The following is a 24,039-nucleotide window of genomic DNA, read 5'->3' as shown; positions in this document are numbered from 1 at the left end:
TACTGCCCCAACAGCAAGATCTTATGCACTCATCTCTTGTGACAGATCATTTTTGCCCTGATTGCTTCTACCTATAAAGGTGCCAGGAGGCACTGCTAAATTTATAATGCTTCATGACAGCATGGCTTTGAATGTTCAATCAAAAATCCATGTTCCTCCATCCTAACATAATGTCTTTCCATGGAATAGACTGTTTCAGAATTTTTTTTATTTTTGGTGCCCTTTCTTTTCAAAGTAAAACTGTTTATTTTCTTCCCAGCTGGATATATCTGAACAAGCAACTTGACGTTCCTGAAAACTGCTTAGCTTTCCTTTAACTTGATATTTCAGCATACTGACAATAGTTTTTTTCTTTTACTATTCTCTTAACTGTGAATCTGGTGTATCCACAATGTCCTATGGCTTAGTTCTGTCACACTTTCTTTAGTCCTGCATGACAGCCCATCAGGAGGGTATCAGCGGAGAAATGCCTCCATGCTGGATGTGTCATTATTGTATCATTGCTCATAGGATGCCAGCTAGGTGAGCTTGCTTTGTAAGAAGCCTGCAGAATATGTGCTGACTTGGACACAATTAAGGACTTTTTTTTTATGTCTCCACTTTTCTTTACGGATCTGATACCAGTATCCATTTGTTCTACAAGGCACTTGGTAAAATCATAGTCCCTTCAGGTAATACCAACTTATTGGTATTCAACTTATGTGATACTTATGTGATTTTTCTTGCTATAAATGCATGGATGCCTATGGGTATGTTACCTATACTTGTAGATAAAATAGCAGTAGAAGTGCTTGTATACTTCTTGAAGGACAATTTTAAAAAAAGTGAGGCCCACTACAGTATGTCCTTCTCTCCTACTATGAACAATACTATTCTGTTTCTTCCAAGCAAGGAACTCCCACCCACACATTTGCTTCATTTACAGATGTCTTTTTGTCATATTTTGAGGTTTCTAAACATAATGCCCTTGAGTTGGTGATGTCACACCTCTCTTGGAGGACTTGTTGTCCAAAGAAGATACAGAGGATCATGTTCAGGAGAAATCTGTAGACTTGAATCATCTAGTGGAAGGGAATAATTGTCTAAATAAGTGTGGCAGATTATACATTAGCTGATCTTGATGAATAAGGTCACCCTTGGACAGATTAAAAAAAGGGAGGGCTCCTGAAAGTGCACTGTCCAAGATGCAGTACCCATTTGAAATAGAGACTTTGCACGACCAGGGATTTCTAGATTACTGACAACTTGGCTAGCAAGAAGACTCCTTTAATTTCAGCATATGTACAGTTTCTATACAGTGTCATAACTTTGTAGACAGCCAATGCCTTGGCCCTCCTGTTTTGCACCATGAACATTCCTACCATGACCCTTGACTGATATGGATATTTCCTCATGCAATTCATTGGCTTGATAAGCTTGCCTTCTTTTGTCTTTCTTTGCTTCTCAACCCCTGGCTCCAAAACTGGCTCTTCTCTTGCATTTCTAAGAGCCTGAATTTTATTGATTTTGCTCATCCAATTTTTTGTTGCTTATTTAAGACTATGAAACTGGACAGTATTTTTGGTGGGACAGGGTCCTTCCATTAGATTTTTAAAAAATGTATTTATGTTTTTATTTATGCAGATTCTGAAAATGCCAACTTTCCCCTCTTATTTCTCAGTAGTTCTGCTTTGGCTTTAACCTGATCATCACTCATCATCTGGATGTACAGTGATTTTTTTTTTTCCAGAATAAATTAAAAAGTTGTTTTGCAAAAAACTGAGTTCTTTGAATTGTAATTTAAAGCTTGTGTTTTTCGTTCTTGTCATCAAGAGAAGAATGAAATGGTCTAGGCTTGTTTCTTTTCACTACAACGTTAAAAACAGAAAAAAATGGAGAAGGTTATATGTACCTATGAACAGCCATTTCCCTCTGCCTTCCTTCTTTTCTAAAATATATTTTTGATGAAGAATCTTAATTACAATAGTAAAAACTAATACACTACAGTCAGAGAAAGAGAAGAGAATGGATAGGAAGAATAAAAAGTGCAGGAGAAAAAGAAAATAAAGAATATAATAAATAAATAAATAAAAATATATAAAGAAGTGACTTCCAACCTTCATCACAAGTATAAACAGATTTAATAACTCTTCACCCTGTATAAGGTTAAACAGATATCTCTTCATCCCAAAGCCCATCCTGTTTTTGTTGTTTATTCGTTCAGTCGCTTCCGACTTTTCGTGACTTCATGGACCAGCCCACGCCAGAGCTTCCTGTCGGTCGTCAACACCCCCAGCTCCCCCAGGGACAAGTCCGTCACCTCTAGAATATCATCCATCCACCTTGCCCTTGGTCGGCCCCTCTTCCTTTTGCCTTCCACTCTCCCTACCATCAGCATCTTCTCCAGGGTGTCCTGTCTTCTCATGATGTGGCCAAAGTATTTCAGTTTTGCCTTGAATATCATTCCCTCAAGTGAGCAGTCTGGCTTGATTTCCTGGAGGATGGACTGGTTTGATCTTCTTGCACTCCAAGGCACTCTCAGAATTTTCCTCCAACACCACAGTTCAAAAGCATTGATCTTCCTTCGCTCAGCCTTCCTTATGGTCCAGCTCTCGCAGCCATATGTTACTACAGGGAACACCATTGCTTTAACTATGCGGGCCTTTGTTGTCAGTCTGATGACTCTGCTCTTAACTATTTTATCGAGATTTGTCATTGCTCTTCTCCCAAGGATTAAGCGTCTTCTGATTTCCTGACTGCAGTCAGCATCTGCAGTAATCTTTGCACCTAGGAATACAAAGTCTTTCACTGCTTCTACATTTTCTCCCTCTATTTGCCAGTTATCAATTAAGCTGGTTGCCATAATCTTGGTTTTTTTGAGGTTTAGCTGCAAACCAGCTTTTGCACTTTCTTCTTTCACCTTCATCATAAGGCTCCTCAGTTCCTCTTCACTTTCAGCCATCAAAGTGGTATCATCTGCATATCTGAGATTGTTAATGTTTCTTCCAGAGATTTTAACTCCAGCCTTGGATTCCTCAAGGCCAGCTTGTCGCATGATGTGTTCTGCATACAAGTTGAATAGGTAGGGTGAGAGTATACAGCCCTGCCGTACTCCTTTGCCAATCTTAAACCAGTCTGTTGTTCCGTGGTCTGTTCTTACTGTTGCTACTTGGTCGTTATACAGATTCTTCAGGAGGCATACAAGATGACTTGGTATCCCCATAACACTAAGAACTTGCCACAATTTGTTATGGTCCACACAGTCAAAGGCTTTAGAATAGTCAATAAAACAGAAATAGATGTTTTTCTGAAGCTCCCTGGCTTTTTCCATTATCCAGCGGATATTGGCAATTTGGTCTCTAGTTCCTCTGCCTTTTCTAAACCCAGCTTGTACATCTGGCAATTCTCGCTCCATGAACTGCTGAAGTCTACCTTGCAGGATCTTGAGCATTACCTTACTGGCATGTGAAATGAGTGCCACTGTTCGATAGTATGAACATTCTTTAGTGTTTCCCTTTTTTGCTATGGGGATATAAGTTGATTTTTTCCAGTCTGATGGCCATTCTTGTGTTTTCCAAATTTGCTGGCATATAGCATGCATTACCTTGACAGCATCATCTTGCAGGATTTTGAACAGTTCAGCTGGGATGCCGTCGTCTCCTGTTGCCTTGTTATTAGCAATGCTTCTTAAGGCCCACTCAACCTCACTCTTCAGGATGTCTGGCGCTAGCTCACCAACCACACTGTCAAAGCTATCCCCGATATTGTTATCCTTCCTATACAGGTCTTCTGTATATTCTTGCCACCTTTTCTTGATCTCTTCTTCTTCTGTTAGGTCCTTGCCATCTTTGTTTTTGATCATACCCATTTTTGCCTGGAATTTACCTCCAATGTTTCTAATTTTCTGGAAGAGGTCTCTTGTCCTTCCTATTCTATTGTCTTCTTCCACTTCCGCACATTGCTTGTTTAAAAATAATTCCTTATCTCTTCTGGCTAACCTCTGGAATTTTGCATTTAATTGGGCATATCTCCCCCTATCACTGTTGCCTTTTGCTTTCCTTCTTTCTTGGGCTACTTCTAGTGTCTCAGCAGACAGCCATTTTGCCTTCTTGGTTTTCTCTTTCTTTGGGATGTATTTTGTTGCCGCCTCCTGAACAATGCTGCCAACTTCTGTCCAGAGTTCTTCCGGGACCCTATCTACTAAGTCCAGTCCTTTAAATCTATTCTTCACCTCCACTGAATATTCCTTGGGAATATTAGTGAGCTCATATCTAGCTGATCTGTGGGTCTTCCCTAATCTCTTTAGTCTGATCCTAAATTGTGCAAGAAGAAGTTCGTGATCTGAACTACAGTCAGCTCCAGGCCTTGTTTTTACCGACTGTACAGATGTCCGCCACCTTTGGCTGCAAAGGATGTAATCAATCTGATTTCGGTGTTGTCCATCTGGTGAAGTCCATGTATAAAGCCGTCTCTTAGGTTGTTGGAAGAGAGTGTTTGTTATGCAGAGTGAATTGTCTTGGCAAAATTTTATCAGCCTGTGTCCTGCTTCGTTTTGTTCTCCCAGGCCATACTTACCTGTAATTCGAGGTGTCATTTGACTGCCCACCTTAGCATTCCAGTCTCCTGTGATGAAAATAACATCTCTTTTAAGCGTGTTGTCCAGTAGGTGCTGCAGATCCTCATAGAACTGCTCTACTTCAGCTTCTTCAGCATTTGTGGTTGGGGCGTATATTTGGATCACTGTGATGTTAGATGGCTTGCCCTGAATTCGAATTGAGATCATTCTGTCGTTTTTTGGGTTGTATCCAAGCACTGCTTTAGCCACTTTACTATTAATTATGAAGGCTACTCCATTTCTTCTGTGGTCCTCTTGTCCGCAGTAGAAGATCTGGTGGTCATTTGATGTGAAGTGGCCCATTCCAGTCCATTTCAGTTCACTGACGCCCAGAATGTCTATCTTTAATCTTGACATCTCACCAATAACCACATCCAATTTGCCCTGGCTCATAGATCTTACATTCCAGGTTCCAATGGTGTGTTGATCCTTAGAACATCGGATTCGCCGTTCACCACCAGCACCGTCGGCCGCTAGCCGTCCTTTCGGCTTTGAGCTAGCTGCGTCATCACGTCTGGGGCTAGTTGAGCTGATCCTTTGTTCCTCCCCAGTAGCATTTTGACCATCTTCCGACTTGGGGGTCTCATCTTCCGATGGTATACCGACATATCTCTGGTTGTACTGATCCATTTAGTTTTCACGGCAAGAATACTGAGGTGGGTTGCCATTACCTTCCCCAGGGATCGCATTTAGTCTGACCTCTCTGTCATGACCTTCCCGTCTTGGGTGGCCCTTCACGGTTTAGCTCATGGCATCATTGAGGTGCTCAAGCTCCAGCACCACAACAAGGTAACGATCCTTTGCTGAAGAGCCCATCCTGTATCTATAAGCAATTCCATAAAACCAACTTTTCAACCCTGGTGTCAGTAAAAAGTCCCTGAAGAGTTGCCAGAACATTGCAAAGAAAGAAAAAAAAAAAGAAAGTCTTATTTTAACCTCGATCAAATGAACCAACTTTATATTCCTTCCTTTTAGTTCTAATAGTCTTAATCTTTAATTCAATCAAATACTGTTGTAGGATTTGATTTCTCTTCAATTCTTCTTTATTCCATCGCATAGCCTTCAAGGGTTTAACAAGCTTCTTTTGTAGATCCAATAAGAAAATATTTTCCAGGTCATTCTCTTGGTTTATCATTTGTATTTCCCTTTTAATTTTTAAAACTTCAGCCAGTTTCTTTTGTATATCCAGTAAAGTATCCTTTTCCAAATCATTCTCTTGGCCTGTCATTTGTAGTTCTACATTCTGTACTTTCTCTATCTTGTCAGATAAAATTTCTTCCGCATCTGTCATTCCTTCATTAACATCTTTTGGACATAGTCTATCCATAGAAGCAGACATCATTACTGACAGTGTTGATATTGTAGTTACTAACTTCTGGCTCCATTCTTTGAAGTTCTCCTTTAATATTTTCAATGTTATAACATTTTGTATCATTTTGTAAGTCCCAGTATTAACTGGCATCAGGCTTCTCTAATGCTTAAAATCTTTAGTCCTTTCTAGTGTTGAGTTTCTAAAATCATCACTTATCTTTTGCTATGACTTGTAATTGCCAAGATAGCCAAAATAGCCTGTTTTCCTTGAGAAGTTATTTATTTTTCATAGTTGATTCTAAAATCTTACAGTAAAAGTCAATATTACAAATTTATCTGGACCCTTAATCTGTTTACAACTTTCTTAGATCAAAATCTTATTTAGCTTTTTGCTGTTTATTTCAAATTGCTTAAGTTCTTAAGCTTGTAATTTTTTTTTCTTTGGTTCAGAGTTGAAGATAAACTCACCTGATGAAGACTTTTCAAACCTGTTATTCTGAAGGTCTCTAATAGCTTTAAGATAGTTAATAGGCAATTTCTGAAAGTAACTAGAAAGTGAGGTTTGTGAACTTAGTGTCCTTTAAAAGGCTCCGCCATGGTTGTGAGCAAGATGGCTGATCCCGTTGTCTCCTGGTGCTCAAACCCACAGAAAACCACTGTCCTGTGGTCTCCTCACAAGGATCAGTTGCCTGGAGCACATGTGGGTGATCTCCCATCCTCTCCTTATCTGGAGAGGTTCCAAGGAACGGGTCTACTCAGCAGTTCCTTGGTCTTTGTGAGGTCGTTGGCTCCACTTTCGCAGAGCTATCTTCAGTTCATCAATGCCCCCCCAGAAGTCCCCATTTCCCTCTGCCTTTCAAGCTTGCTTCTACACAGTTTCACCAGAGATAGCTTTATTTATTTTGTTTGTTTTCTATCGTTCATAGGGTTCAGTGGAGGAGGAGAAATAAAGTTTCTAAACCTTCATTCACAAAATGTATTCCTTCAAGTTAGCAAACCATTAATATAATCATTTATTTTATTTTCCCTGGGAGAGGAATCTGACATAGAAGCAGGAGTGATATCTCCCCTTTTAAGCAAAGTAGTACTCAACATATTTATGGATGTTTCCCAAAGAAGGCGAGACCCATTTCTTTAGAATGTCTCTGATCACCACAACAGAAAAAAGTAATGAGGGGAAAAATGCATCTCCTTACTAGTTATGACTATCACTATATAAATACTACCTAATGCTGTTCATTGTTCTTCATATCAGCCAAGTCAAGGACCAGCTCAACAGAAAGCAGCAGTATGTGAAAGTGTGTTTATATGTAATTGCAGGGGGCTTTACACTGGCACCTGGTTTCATAGTTTTGCATGCTAGAGTGCATATTCCTGTTCAATTGCTCAACGTGGTTTTAGAGAGTACTGATTAATAACTCAACCATACATTATCCTGAAGAATGAGATTTCAGAAGTTAAAACTGAGAGGCAGCACAGACAATTAAAACAAGAACACAAGGTTCTGTTTTCTGTGCTTTTCATTAACTGTCCATTCATGACAATAATCGTGTTTTCCACTGAGAAAATGTAAAACCTGTTGGAAGACTCCTTAGTTCTTCACTTCAAGAATGTGGTTTCCCTTCCAGCATTGATGTCAGAAGCAGCAGCTTATCTGGCAATGGTTGTTTTTGGCACGCAGTATCTGGTATGGAACTGCTGTTACTGCTCTCACCAGATGCAAAACCAACTGCTTAAGGAGTCATAAGACTGTTGTGTATTCAGGATGGAGACTACAAACCACATTCACACTGTGGATCCTGTTCAGAATACTCAAGCTAAACTTAAATAAAATTCACACGTTTCTTACAGTATATAGTGATGGACAAGGATTTGTACTGGGCAGTGTAATGATGCAAAACATTACACACTTACATTTTTCAGCTTGATATTGAGTTGGGGGTATAATTTTGTTTCTCTCCTTCTATTATTAACTGTGCTAAGCTTAATTAGGGCATATGGATTTGTATGTGTTTCTAATCTCAAAATGTAGGAGACATACTGCACTGGCTTTTGACAAAAAGTCAAAATGGAGGTTCCAGGGAGAGCTATAAAAGAGTTTTGGGGTTTCAGGTAGCCCTGACATTGTAGGTTGCCCATATCTGCTTTGAAATGGGATTACAAAAGTCAGAGAGGCCTCTTCCTGCTTCCAAGAATTAGAGCAGAAGGACAGAAATAATATTGAGGTTTTTTCCTTAATGCTTCATTTCAGAACTTTAACTTTTTGTTTGCTTGCTTGCTTGCTTCAGTGGGATGCAAGTCATTTAATTACCAAAACCTTCCTAAGCATGAGCATAGCATGAGCATTCCTAAGGATGAACAGGAACAAGTGAAACTTACTGAATCCATTAACATCTTGGCAGCCTGAAGTGAAAGTGTCTTCATTGTGAGCAGCACTGAGTTTTGTAGCAGTCTTGTCTGAAGCAGCAACAGGCCCCATTTCTCGTTGACTGCTGCTTTGGGTCTCTTTCTGCTTCTTGGCTAGTTTCCTTCAAGGTGTTTTGAAGAGGGAAGGAATCAGAGTTAGTTTCCTTCATGAATTAAATGAAAAGAAACTGAAATAAAGTCAAATACACACACACACACACAGAGTACATATATGTGTACATGTACATATACATATACTGTACTTATACATATACATATATATAGCTTGACACAACATGCAGGCTTGTTGCAAATATGAGGATGCATTTTGGATACATCTCAATCTGCAAGACTTAGCAATGGAGAGTGCATATGAAAGGTAGCAATGGAGGACCATGGAAATTAACAGCAATCAAAAGTTGGGTCAAGGAAAAAAAGAGCACAACCAAATGGGACAGCAATGGGATCATATCAGGCAATTATATTAACCTAATCATGAAAGCGTCTTTGATAATTTGGTCCCTGGCCAAGTATACTTCCCCTTAGAAATGCTGTCAGCCTCTATTCCAACTAGAAAAGTAATCTGCTGAGTAAAATGTGCTTGTGTAAGACCTTGATCCCCTCATCTCTTGCCAAAGGTTAGTCTCAAACAGAAAAATTGTAATAATCATGAGGCATTGATATGAGACTTAAACAGCTGTATTTTTATTTTCCATAATTGAGTGACAATTAAATACAAAGTTTACCCTGAATAACTTTTAAATAAAAGTGTATTTAAATTTATTTTAAACATTATATACAATTTAAAAAATCTAAAACCCCACCCTTGGTCTAACAGCCTCGGTCACTTACAGTCTTCCAATGCCCCCTATAAAGTATAATCAAAATATGTTTTTCTTACATCTGTGCAATTTCTAACCACTTAGAAGCCTGTTTCTCATCTACTGGAAGATACCACAAATTAAGTTTCCACGAAAGATAAAAATCATTTTTGTAGTCAGTTTCTATGAGGACAAGCCATTATAATCAAGCCTTTGTGAGTATTCCAAGAAAAACTGCTATTTGTGACTCTGAAATGCAAACACCTGCAAAATGCTGCTGTTGAAACATCTCATATATTGCATCCATAAAGATCTAGAAACTAACTTGAAGCAGAACTAGCCAAAATAGCACCATAGGGAACCCACTTCTTCTATTGCTACTGTCTCCTTTTCTATCCCAAGGTACGTTTCTGTGAGAAGGGAAGTAAGGACTGGATTCCTTGCATTCTACTTGATAGGTTCAGAAAACTGCAGAACATCACTCTACCAAACTTCCTAATATCTTGAGAACATACAAAGCCAAGAGCAGAAAGCAACACATGTTGAAGACTTTAAGGAGGCCTGCTGGACTGGAGCATAAGTCTGGGCTTGCAAGGTGCCAGAGTGGGGGAGTGAAGGAGCAGCCCTTAGGTGTAGCCTTCAGAGCCTCCCAAAAGTTGCCAGCAAATTGTAAATTTTAATGCAACAGAAGGGGGAATACATTAAATACACGAGGCATAAAGACTAGTTGCATTTAACTAATTTGATGTAATTTCAATTAATGTACCCAAATTTATTTCTTGTCCAGATCCCACCCATATTTTGGACTTGATGTTCTAAAAGCCAAGTGCAGCCTTAGTCCAGAAAATGTGGCATGCTTGACTTAAAGGAAAAGAGAGGACCTTCTTGGTTTCACTGGGGATGGACAGGGGAGCTGAGTAGGTTCAGAGTTACCATCTCCTTTCTGAGATGAGAGTTTTCCCTCGATTATTATCTGAGTCATTTTGATGCAAGCCTGAGGAGAAAGGAAAAATGCTCAGTTCTCATAACTGTTAAGTATCAACTGTTTGCTCATGGAAGTTCATCCCAAAGAACAGATGATAGAGAACAATCGCCTTATGGCTGCTGTCTTCTATTCATATTAAACTTTGAGAAAGATAAGTCATACAAACATGTTCTTGTTTGCATGGAGCTTTCTTCTTCTTAACACAGCTGAAGAGAAGAAATATTGGTGATGTGAATACTTCCTGTATGATTACTTTAAATAACTGAAGAGGCATATCTACTTATGAGATATTTTTTCTCTCATAATAGTATGCAGTACCCATACTATGTCTATGCCTTTCATCATGCTGCAAACACTCACAGGTAGAGTCTGCAGGAGTACATTTATACTTGTTTTTAAAAGTGGAAACAAATGGCTTTTTAAATATTCTGTATCATATTTTGGGATGGAGAAACTCAGTGGATAATTTATCCAGAACAAGATATTCTTCAACCATTTCTCAAGGTTAGAATTCGTTCTCTGGAACGACAATAAGACTGCTAGTGAAAAAGTCCCATGGGAGGTATTCTTCCTTGAAGATTTCACTTGGAATTTAATTGTGGAAAGCCAGGAATGTCCCAGACCACTGGAAAGAGGATTTCATAGAATCACAATGATACATGCATTTGTTATGCTATGGCTAAATAGGATAAAGAGGACCATACTCTTCTCCTGAGAATTTCTCTGAAATTCCTTGCTGGAATAATTTCAGAAGCAAATTCTATTTCATCGAACTGAATGAAAATGAGTAGGAAAAAAATCCAGAAGTTCGCTACCCACCCCAAGTCCTAGGTTTCCTTAAACAGATTGGAAGATACGTATTGTAATATATTGCTGCACCTATAAAGGAAGGAAAGAGGCCATTTTTTATTTACACAGCCATCCGAAGTTTATCTGTTTTGAGCATGGGTTAACCACAAATGGTAACAAAACAAAATCCGGTATCTTCTTCTCCCACCCACCAGTAAAAGATCCCCATTTTTCTTCTGGTTGCCAACAGTATGATCATGGAGATGACTGAATGGCTCAGCTTCTGTTGACATTTAACCACTCTAGTTTTCATTTCTGTTTAAAATGGATAACTGTTTAAAAATGGATTTCTGATGTTTATAGAACATCACATGATCTCCGTTGATAAGAAAATGAGAGAGAGAGAAAGAGAGAAAGAGAGAGAGGGAGAAAGAGAATGTAACTGGGGACATTATGGTCATTCTTTGTACAGTACTGTATTCAGTAATAAAATCTGAATAAAAATATGTTAGCAGTTTTCTGCTTCCTGTAAAATAAATTGATTTGTTCATAGGAACAAAAAGCCTAAATAATGCCTTTCTCTTTAAGCCAAAATTAAAGTGATCCTTACAAAGGAAATCCATCTTTTCCATTCAATGATTTATCAGCTCTGGTTATTTAATACTACAGACAAGAAAGCCATGCAAATTTGAAACTATAGCTGTTTTTGATCCTGTAAGAACACTGTCTGCCTCTCATTCAGAAAAGTTACTGTGAATTCCTTGGGCATTTCCTCTAGTCCGAAGGGTTCTTCTGCACACTGGATGTGTCAGAGGAGGCTGTCGGAGCAATGAAAAATGAAGCAATGATGCAACTTTATCTTTTAAGAAGCAGGGACTGCACCACTCCATGAAACTGTTGGAAAGGGTGCTTTGCTTGAAGCACTGACAAAGTGTAGCACCAGTACTGACAACAGTAAGAAGGGAGACACAACTTCTACCTGTAATTTCATCCTGCCAATCCACTCTTTACTTCCCTTTGTAGCCCCTAACGTTGAACCATCAAAGGAACTTCTGCTGAGGCCTTGAATGTTTCCTGTGTATCAAAATTGCTTATTTCACATCAATAAAAATTATAATTTGGATTCTGCATTATGAAGATAAAAATGGCATGGCCATACTCTTTTGAATGAAGGAGGGTTGAGACTGGCATATGGAGCAGGAATTACTGGAAACGTGATGAATCACATGCCCCAGCAAAGAAACACCTGTGAGCCCCTAAAGATGCCTGGTTCCATTACTTCTTTTCTACACTGGTATTGGCTACTGCCTGATGTGTCCAAAGATGGAAGCAGGGACAAGAAAAAGGAAGAGGAATGCCTTTGTTTCCCTTGCCATTATATCTTGATAGTGGTATAATTGGGCACTGGGGAATTGGGCTGATGAAAAGAGACAAGTCAGCTCACACCCACCTTCTGAAGCAGTCATTACGCAATTTAAATATTTGCAATGTCCTGTCAGATGTTACTTTTAAAGAAGAATTAGATATTGCATTATATTAGGATTTTTTTCTCTTTTTAAATATGCAGAATGATGCAGAAAGTGAACAAAACGCCTAATGAATGAATATCTGCAATACTGATATGGACCTCATATAGACTGATCTATATATCCTGCTGTAATACTGTTCATGATGGAGGGGCAGATAGAAATTAACTGATGGAACATTAAACTGTGGCATGTTATGCATTTGTATAGTGTTTTGCAAATTTTAGAAATAAATAAGCAAATGACAGAGCACCAGTTCCAGTTCAGAAACAGGAACAATTAATTCAGAACTCCCAAGGATAAATTTGGAAAAGGAGAATTTCCAAAGGATTTATAGAAAAGAAGTACCAGACTGGCATGATTAAGAAATCTGTATGCACACACATTACGTTCTGATCGAATATCTACCAGGAATTTATTTATCGTATGGCAGCACATCATACATATTACAAATATATTATATTTAAAAAATGGGAATATAAAAAGGTATATAGAAAATATACATTGGTCATAGGGCAATTATAACTAAAAACAAACATTAAGATTACAAATATAGTCTTTTGCAGCATCAGTTGCCATCAGGAAATCAGCAAAGTTCCCGTCGTAGGCTCTAGCCTTACATTCTTGTATAATGTGTTTAACAGTTTGCCTGTCAGCAAATTGGGGACAATTGATAGACTGCCTCCACGTGGTGTCCCCTGAGCTTCCTAAGACTTTGGGGAGTGGCTAAATGGTCTCTCATATACGAGGCAGCCAAATAATCCTATGGATCTCCTAGCTAGAGCACATCCACTTTTGTCATCTACCAGGTTCAAAACAGGTATGCTTGATCCTATGCCACCATATGATATAGAATTCCTGCTTACTTTGTTCTAATGTGGGAAGTGGCTTTTAAATAACAAAAATGTGTGCATTTTGTTATAGCTTCATTACTCTGCAGTGATTAATGACAGGCACAACATGATCCATTTCATGACAATGCAGGTATGAGATGGGCTACAATTAATCTTTCACCATATAAGTACTAGTAAATGGGTTTCACAGTCTGCTGGGGAGATATCATTAATATTGACACTGGAGTGAACTCATGTGCAGAGGCATGCCTTCTCTGAAAAGATAAGAGGCTGTATTCACACATCACATTTCCCCAATGGTTAACTTACCTACGGCTTTTGGAAATAACCCAATTTCCTGTGTTTACTGTACTGTAAACTAAAAATTGTACAATAAATTATAGCTAGGGGACCCTATAGAACTAATTTATCTGGCAGGTACCACTTTTGCACTGGGTGATAAAAATAAGATATTTTCTACCACTTTATGCAGTTCAAAGTAAATGCAAAGCATTAAGATGGGAGTACAATAAATATCATAAAGAAAGGGGAAAAACATATCATAACATGTAACCAATAATAGATTCAGCAATATACTGTAGGAACTAGCTAAGTAATTATCCAGCTTATGCAGAAGTAGTATTCTAGATTGTTAATAGAATACAGCTATATGAATGGCTTAATATTATGAATTCATCAGATTTCTCAGTGGAAATGCTAATCTGAAGTTATGAGCCTATCATAATGAATATTTTAAGCTGCTGGGGTTAGCCAATACTGATACACTATTAAGGGCTGTAAACAAAGATGAATATTGCTCATTAAAATAAATTTAAGTGATACCTTGCATTAAATGCCTAGATGCCCTAATAGTTCAGTTTCTTTAAAGGATTTATTTATAATTCAATTTATATGGCTGCTCATCTGTCCACTCAGACTCTGGGTGGTACACAAAATGAAAATACAATAATCCATTAGAACCAAAAAGAAACCAAGTAGAAGCCACTATTAAAACCTCAGATCCCAACTATCTCATGCACCCACACTAGAATTCCAGTAACTAAAATCCTGGCCTTGAAGCATAGAAGAAGGGCTGGGTCTTCACAGTCTTCTGAAAGGCCAGTAGAGTTGGGACTGTCCATACCTCTGGGGGGAGACTACTGTATAGGGTAGGTGCCATGACAAAGAAGGCATGCTTCCTAGGACCCACCAGGTGACACTGCTTCACTGACAGGACCCAGAGCAAACCCACCCTGCCACATCTAGTGGTACAGGAAGAAACCATCAGAGTGAGGTTGTCTGCAAGTAACCTGTCCCACTCCATGTAGGGCTTTAAAGATGATAACTAACACCTTAATGGCACTTGGAAGCCTACTGAGAGGACCAAAATGACCTTTTTATCACATTTGTGGACGCCTAGCGGGGATTTAAAATAAAATAAGTGTTCAGCCTATTGGAGGCTTATTTTGCTTCTTATTTCTATTTATAAACATCAGCTTAAGAACATAAGCAGTACCTTGTTGGATCAGACCCCTGGCCCATCTAGATCAGCAATCTGTTCTCACAGTCAACCAACCACTTAACAAGGAAGCCTGCTAGTCTTGCAGATGGCCTTCAGAGGCAGTCACATTGCCATCAAGGCTAATAGCCATTGATCCCCATGGCTTCCATAAATTGGTCCAACCAATTCCACAGTTACGAAATTTAATTATACATTGTATATAAAAAAGCATTCCTTTGTCCTCATTCTTCCAGGATTCAATTGCATAGTATTTTGGGAAGGGAAAGACAGCTTTTCCTTGTCCAGTTTATCAACACTGTGCATAATTTTGTACACCTTAATCATTTGCCCCTCTCTTTTGTCTCCTTTTAGACTAAAAATTCACAAATATCACAATCTTTTCTTATATGAAAACTGCTCTACCCCTTGTATGTTAGTTAAAATAATCTAATTTATCTAATCTAATAATAATGTTAGTTATCTAATCTTAGACTATCTTCTCTAGTTCCATTATACCCTTTTTGCGGCGACCAGAACTGCACACAGTATTTCAGGTACACCGCTGATTGATATAAGGGCGTTATGATGTTGGTATAATCTCTTTCCTCATCAATCACTGCTAGCTGTGATCCCATTAGCTTATATGAGTAGTTAGGATTTTTGGTACTAACATGCATCACTTTATACTTGCTCACATTGAATGACATCTGGCATTTTGACACCCACTCCTCTAATGTACAGAGATACCTTTGGAGCTCTTCACAGTCTTTTATTGTTTTTACTACTCTGAACAATTTGGTATCCTCAGCAAACTTGGCGTTTTCACTAGTTATGCCCAATTCTAGACCATATATAAATATGTTAAAAAGCACTTGTCCTAGGACAGAACCCTGGAGGACCCCCTAGTTACATTCCTCCTTTGGGAGAAGTGTCAAGAAAAAATAAAATAAAGCCTTGAACATGAGTTCTGACCTGTTGGTGTGCTGAGCTGTCTTTTGAGTGACAGAAACATTTATCTGAAATGCTTACCTTTCACAAAGAAGGCAATTCAAATGCTATTTCTAAAGTCATGATAAGCTATATCAGTAATACTTCCTGTTCCCTTCCTTGACCAGCTTCCCATAAACACAACTGAAGCATCTAGAAAAAGTGGCTTTCATCACATTAGTGTCAGTCCTTTACAGATCACAGGCTTATGAAATGTTATCAGACACTGTGTGAGTCTACCTATATTTTGTTCATTACACAAATGACAAATTGTATGAAGAAAGAATTTCCAGATGGCTATGTCAGAGAAGAATGTAACCAGTGTGCGCAGAGATAAGTGACACAGAAAAATGCTTATATTAACTGATTTCATGCATGTGTTGCATTCATTCGCCCAAGAGTAAAACAAGAACACAAGAATGTAGTTTATTAAAATGATTTTTAGGCAATAAGGAAAAAAGCCTCTCTGGAACCTGATTAGTACCTAATAAGCACTGGATTTTTCAATTAGGCTATGCAATGACTACAGACAATTATATAACATCTGAGATAAACCCTTAAATTCTGTTCAAATCTCTACTTTGATTCCACCTTTGAATCAGATAGTGAGTACCATGTCAGACTTTGACCAGGGAGACAGGACTTGAAATCCTTCAGAGGGCAGTTTAAAGCTGAAAATAAATCTAGATCAGTCATCTAGACCTGGCTCTATCTATTTGACGGGGCTGTAATGAGTAAAGGAAAAGCCCATGTAAAATTCTTTGGAGGAAAGGAAGGATGGCAGCAAAATGAATAAATGCATAAATTATGAAAAAGAACAAGTATTCACAGAGAAACCCAGATCAGATTTAAATGCTTAAAAAGACTCAAAACAGTTCCTGCTGAACATTCTAAATTTACATGATTAAAGCAAGTAGAAGAGAGTGTTACAAATACGGCTGTGTTCCTCTGGGCAATACTAGGTTCCCAAAGTCACAAAGGCAGCAGATCCAACTCTGTGTGCTAAAATGTTACTAGAGCAAATGATAGGCAATAGGAGACCTTGTTGCGATTTAATGGTAAGGAGCTTGTATAATGGTAAGTTTTGTCCAAATGCAAGGCTTCTAAAATTACTGCAATTGTTCAGTCTTCTTTTCATTCATTTCAAAGAAATTTGACTTAAGAAATCTATTTGCACCTTTAAAACGTATAAAGAATGCTATAACAGCAATGCTTGCTGGATTATATTGTTAAAATGCAAGGAGAATTGATGTTTTATTTATTTTCTATATTTGACAGATTTAGCATGTAAATGGTGTCATTTCACAGAATAGTTGGTACAGATTTATCCAAATGATTCTCCTTGAATCACTTCTTTTAACAGCTCTATTACTGTATGTATGAGATTGCAGTAGAAATAAAATGAAAGCTCTGCAGTAGATACTAAGCATGCAGAGGGTTGCATATGTTCCCTGGGTTCTCATTTTGCACTTGTGAAAGTTTCAAAAAATGTTCAACAATATTCTCTCAGAGATATAAAATCTAGAACAGAAACCTAAAACCTAGCCTATAGTCTAGTACAGTGTTTCTCAACCTTTAAGATGTGTGGACATCAACTCCCAGAATTCCCCAGCCAGCATGTTGAAGTCCACACATCTTAAAGTTGTTGAGGTTGAGAAGCACTGGTATAGTAAATGTTTTCCTCAGGAAAACAATGGAAGTCACCCATTTAGCAAACAATGTGAAGTTTCTAGAGTAGCATAAAGAACAACCTGAAGGTATAACAATATAAACTTAAGCCAGTCTACAACTAGTCACTGCTTAGATGATGGACAACATCTAGGATCTTGGGCAATTCACCCTCTCTCAGCCCAACTCACCTCACAGAAAACAGGAGGAGGAAGGAGTATTAGGTATGTTCGCTGCCTTGAGTTATTTATAAAAATAATAAAGGTGGGATAAAAATCAAATAAATAAATACAACTATTAATTTCACTTTAAGTTCCACAATATTAGAAAGGAAGGATACAAGAGTTAAAATGTTAACTTAGAGGCCGTTTGTAAGCAAAGCAAAGGTAGTGGGTTCTTTCTAGATGATGTTAAATCACATTTAGGCTCCATGGAAAGCAACGGACGGTGTAGATTAAGTGTTGATGAATTTAGCATTTGTATATATTTTAACATCTTTTAATTGTTTTGTTTTTATCTTTAAAAAGTATTTTCTTTAAAAAATACTAGCTACTATGAGTATTCAGTGAATGAAAACGTAAGTTAAAAACTAACCAGGTTGTGATTCAATTTAAGCTCCACTGAATCCAGTTGGAACTTTGTACAGTTAAGCCTGAATTTAACCCAACCAAGCTTAGCTTTATGCTTCTTCCCACTCCCTCTTCCACCAGCTTGAGTGACTCATTTTGGGAACTTTGAATTGGAAATTATACTTTCCACCTCTGATCACCTTCTGAAATTGTGATGCTTACTGTAGTTAGGCCTAATAGTTGAATGACTATGTATTTTTATAAACAAATCTAAAGAATCTAAATCAGGGACTAGAAAACAGGTGTTGATGGGCTTCACTTTTTGCACCCTTGAGCTAGAGAATATATTTGCTGGAAAGGCACTGTTGAATTCTTTAAAGAGAACAGGAAGATCAAATCTATGGTTATTTTATACAAAATGATATTCATATATTCTGTCCTTCTCCCCAGAATATGAATAGGAGACAAAAGTTAATATTATCCTATTAATAGGGTAATATTAATCCATTCATTAGGGTAATATTAACCTAATGTTATAAATATACTAAGGCCAAACCACAAGGATAATCACATTTCAGGAAGCAAAAGAATTAAGTTAATGAGCAAGAAAAAGAGGAAAGGGGAATAAATGGTCTTGCCTTTTATTAATTGGGAAAAACATAAGGCTTCTATGAATTCTCTTTTGAGAAAAAAAATCTAATATATATAAAATATTATAGCAATTCCCTGTTAAGTGCAAAAGATATTCTAAAATAAGATTATAGCTCTTAGAGATATGAATAATTGGAAATAAAATGAACTTAAACAAATATATGTATGGTTCATTTTAGCTAAGTCACATTGGACTCTTTTTTAAAAAAATAAACATTTGAAAATGGAAGCCAGCCAAAAGAGGAATCAGAGATACTCTTCCTGCATAATTCAAGGACGAGCAGGGCCCAAAATAATTGAACTCAAATACTAGGGTATGTTTTAAAATTTTGGAAATCAAAATTTATTAAAGTAATAGTATGATAAGCACTTTTAATGGGAGACTCAGAAACTGAGCTATACAAGAAGCATGCACATCCTCTATCTGAATTCTATGAAAAGGTAACCTAAACACAATGAAACGCTAAAAGGCATTTAGTTCAAGAACCTGAACTAAGAACTTTCTTAGATCTAATGACATGACCTCTGTTTAAAATGTTCAGTTTTTGCTTCCTTTTAAATAGCTGCAGGCCAGACTGAGTTTGAGATGCTAAGGAATAATATGATTAATAGTTGGTTATTTCCCCCAAACAATAAGACTGATGGAGCAATATTTAATTAAGGTGCTGGCATGAACCACGGTTCTAATCTGATCCCTCCTGAAGCCCATGGATGCAGATATTTTTAACGCTCTTATTTTTAAGGATCTTACTTCTGGTCCCCCATTGCTTCTATCTTGATTAGAACAGTGAATACACAAGTGTTCAAACTTCTCCTTTGGACACTTTCCCACAATCTACAGTCTCAGCAAGGGGCACCTAAATAGCAGATTATACTGAAAGAAGCAAGAATCAAAACTATTGAAAGTTTCCAGTGAAGATCTCCAAACACACAGTATTGATTTTCAGAAAGGTGAGGGACAGTAATGAGAGTCCTGCCTATTACTGTATTCATTTCCTTTGAGCCTAAACAGACAGAGGTGACAGTCAAAGACTACAAGTGGAGGATAAATGGAGTGAGAAGGGTATGGATTATATCTGCACACACAGATATTCCCCTGCCTTTCCCCCCTTTAAATACGTGGTTGGAGATATTAATGGTGTGGGCGTTGGATAGATGATATAGTTTAAAAATATGAAGTATTACCAAAAATCAAATTAAAAAAAAAACCAAGAAAAATATTTTATAAACAAAGAAACAAAATCCTGCTACTCTGCTGTGCATGCTTAAGGAAATGGTTATATCCAGCTAGGTACTTACAAGTAATAGGAGTAGGAATATGCATTTCTTCTAAATATGCAGTCAGATGAAGGAAATGTCCAAAAGTGGGGAAGAAGGAAAAAAGCATAATTAGACTTCATATCAAGGATTTTAAGTTTGAACTGTACATAGTATTGCAGAGCTGTCTCTTTCTACTAAATTTGCTTTGATCTCCTATAGTTTTTGAATACTGCTCTAAGATCTGCTTGCTAATTTCCTCAAACAGGAATGTTTGCACATACAACTGCTAATAATGTTCTGTATAGTCCTGGGCAAGTCACTTCACAATGCTTTGAGTTCCTTACCAAACAATAATGATCTCTACCAATCATTGTAGAGCAGTTTTAAGCCTGTTTAGGCATAAAGAAGAACACAAGTTTAGAGGTAACTAAGGTCTAAAGTTAAGACTGAAAGTTCTTTAGCAAGTTTTATAGGATTGAAGAAGTGGCTATTCATGATCCTGGCAGCAGCAATGGTTGCTCTATACATCAGTATGCACACTTTTTCCCATCTAATTTTTACTTGCAAGTTTCTAGAATAGTCAGGAAATATTATATATAGTTTGAGTCTCTTTAAATGCAGACCAAATCACACTACAGAGAAGCCAATCCCATTTGACCACATGACATCATTGGAAGCCAAATCAGTGGAAGAGCAAAGTTCTATATTCTCACTTAGATGAAGAAAGAAAGCAAGGGATGGTGGGAGGGGAGGGGAGGGGACAGTGACCATAAGCAGAATGGAGAACAATCATAAATAAGAACAGACTTACACATGAATGAACAGTTTGCAAGGCTGTCCCAAAAATAATCAAGTAAAGGAGCAATGTGAAAACAGCAAGATGAAGTAACATATGTTTTGGCTGAGCCCTACTAAGTACTAGTTGATAATTCATTTCATTTCTTATGTATTCCAATAATGGAATTGGTTTTGCATATGAAAATGTAATAAATAAGCTCTGTACTTCATAACTCATAATTACGTGTTCTAGACATAAATGCCACCCCTATGAGTAAGCTGATGTAGAATGATTTGCTGGGAAGAGTATTGGCTTGGCAAAGATTCAGACAATGTCAAACACACTTTTAACCAGCTATATACACATACATATTTAATCTGGGCACTTGTAAATCTAGGATTCACAATTAAACCTGAATTGTCATGCATTATGAACATACATGCAAACACATCTTGTATAATAGCACGGAATATCCCACTGGTACATTGGCTCCTTTGAGCATTAAAATATCAGTTCTTATGTGTCTCTCAAACCATCTATGAGACATACAAAGCAGCTATAGAACTTGGGTTTTGGCAAACTGATAAAATGCACATGCATAGCTTAAATTAGTAAATTGGTGGTCATACCAGGAATGAATTTGGGAGACATGATTTGTATCCCCATTCCTCTCTGCAGTGAATTTTATTTCAGCTGTACATGAATAGGGCTGGCAACTCTGCATAAGCACTTTGGAACTGCACACAAGTACAACCAATGAACACAGTGCATGCTATATTATCTGCTTTAGAAATAATATCTCTCAAATACTCCTAGCATTCAATTTCTTCCCCTGTTGATGATATATCATGTTCTCTCCACTTACTCATTAACCTCTTGAAGTTCATCCATTAATATTGGAATGTTACACCTCAAAGTCACCTTGTAAAACAAGGTACAAGTTGTTCTCTCTTGACAAATGTGCCACATACTGTTACAGGCAACAGACAAAAGCAAAAACTATACAATGAAATATGATGTACTAAACTTAATATTTTAACACATTGAAAATATTACTACAGTTTCAAGAGGGATGATCATTGGTGATTCTTGAATATCAGCAATTGGTACTTAAAACATCTTTGCAACTAATCAACCACTGCTTTAAAGTCAGAAAAGAGCCTTATAGGATTTTTCAGTTAAACAAGGGATGGGATTTCCTAGCAGATTGATTAATTTATCTCTGCTCTCCATTCCATTCTCCTGAATCTCTGCTCTCTATTCCATCCTCCTGAATTCTAAGTTAACTAAGACAATTTGTAAAGCTAAGTCTAGAAGGAATTAAAACAGGCAGAGTTTACTACAGTCTGGTTCCTTTGCATCCTTTCTCTTCTCTGGGTTATCAGCATGCACATGTCCAGTGGTTAAAAACTTTGGAAATGACCATGTTAATTATGTTTTAACAATGTACACAAACAATTACACATGTGAAACTCCTTGTTAATTCTTTAAAAATGTTCATATGAAAATAAAATGGAGCAATGATATAAATGAACTGAAGGCACTGAAAGACAAAACAAATGTTATGTACTCAATGATCTAGTTTTTGTTTTTGTTTTAATTATGAAATAAGTCATGGGACAATGAGAAATACCTGAATAAGCTGGTTCCATTTTCAATATATAATTAAATAATTTGGAATTCCAAATCTTTTACTCTTTAAAAGTAAAAATTGACTGATCCAAATTAAATTATTTATGGGTACCAGACAAGGGATAAGGATGTATTTCTCATGCCTATGGTTTGGAGTAGAAATCAATTTTGTTGCTGTCTTTTTATCTCTTGTCTGTTTTGCAGTGGCTGAGCCATTCCAGGACTAGAGACAAGTGTTCCTTCTCTTCTTTCCAAAATCTCTTGCAAGTAAGAATCACTTAGAATGTACATAAATTTCCATCCCATCTTCCTGAACAGAACATCTCTACTCCCTGGATATTGGAAATGAAAAACAAAATGTTTCTATATCTGTACTGATCATTCGGACTGCAAGAGGTGATTATTATTGGTCCAAAGTCTATAGCTGTCACTGTGGAACATGCTTTAATGTACTGCAAGTTTAATGTTCTTTACTTAGATTTTATCATAAAAATTAGAACTCTTACAACACTTTAAAAAAAAACCCCAAAACCCCTAAAAAAACCCTCATACCCTAATTCTGAGACAACGCTATTAGTTTTGTAAGAAAAATGAAATTAAAGCATTACCTTCCTTTTCAAATAGATATTAAATATTACTAAATAAAAAAGTGATGAGCTTCTTATTGTAAGTAGCAGTTGACTGCATTTGACCAAAAATTAATACATTTTCAACATGTATTTTGAATTTTTTCAAATTTTCAAAATGTAAACTATTATATATAAAATGTAGTACAACTCAAAAGCAATTTGTTAATTATTAATGTCAATTTGTTCAAAGAATATCATTTCAGTGTTTTCATGTACAAATATTGTAGAAATCTTTCCCCAGATCATATTCTAGTAATGTGTAGTGATCAAGCAGACTCCAAAACTCATTTATTTTGGATGCTAGTCTTCTAGTCAAAAGTGATGACCACCCCATGCCTCCCTGCTCCAAGCCAGAAGAGATGATCCAAGTTTGCCAACAGTCTTGATTTCCTACTAAGAATATATCAGGTCCAGCAAAGAATACATGGCTCAGACTGCAGTATATGTTTCCAATGAACCACATCATTTTCTCAGTCTCCAACAAATTGGAGCATTCAAATGGGAACTGAGCACAAAGGTAATTCTTAACTTCCAAAAGCAAGTATTCTATGGACAGAGATAATAAATTACTTACATATTAACTCTTTTCAAAGCCTTTATACATATATAGCCTGCACTGCAGCTTTAGGCATTGCTTACTTACTAGCCACCTCCCTACAATGAGGTTCTAGCTAGCACAGCTACAACTGCATTTGACTCCACAAAAGTAAGCAAAGAAATGAAAGCTTAGTGTACCATGGCTCACATACACTAAGGATCTATACTAACTTGTACAAGAACTCATGGAATAGCATGACTTCTTTTTCCATTCACAGCCCACTGAATCCTTGAAAAGCTCCAGTCCCATGTACATTAGATTATAACAATATATGGAATGAATAGCTTGAATGTTGTAATTACTTATATATGGAATTTAATTTCAAGTACATTTGGTACATCGTTGCCTACTGTATTTCATTCTATTTAATGGGTTGATTCCAAATTTCATCCTACTGATTAGTTCCATTTAGATCAACGGGACTGATTATAACTAACTTAGATCCAATTTTTTCAATGGGAGATTTTAAGAGTAGAATCAACTTGAAGTGATGATAATAAA

At 37.1% G+C, this 24,039-nt stretch overlaps 1 protein-coding gene across 1 annotated transcript in view; it reads right to left on the bottom strand.

Moving 5' to 3' along the window:
* PTPRT (protein tyrosine phosphatase receptor type T) overlaps nt 1-24,039 on the bottom strand; it is a 761,196-nt gene that overhangs the window by 72,163 nt on the left and 664,994 nt on the right. The window contains exons 16-17 of the mRNA XM_063297181.1: nt 19,941-19,970; nt 8,285-8,433 (exon numbers count right to left, since the gene is read on the bottom strand). Of these exons, the coding sequence (XP_063153251.1) occupies nt 8,285-8,433; nt 19,941-19,970 (179 nt within the window). The remainder of the gene's footprint in view (nt 1-8,284; nt 8,434-19,940; nt 19,971-24,039) is intronic.

The sequence above is a fragment of the Candoia aspera genome, chromosome 3 (assembly GCF_035149785.1).
Source record: "Candoia aspera isolate rCanAsp1 chromosome 3, rCanAsp1.hap2, whole genome shotgun sequence".
Taxonomy (NCBI): domain Eukaryota; kingdom Metazoa; phylum Chordata; class Lepidosauria; order Squamata; family Boidae; genus Candoia; species Candoia aspera.
The sequence above is the reverse complement of the archived record's forward strand: the minus strand, read 5'-3'. Positions and strand labels throughout refer to the sequence as shown.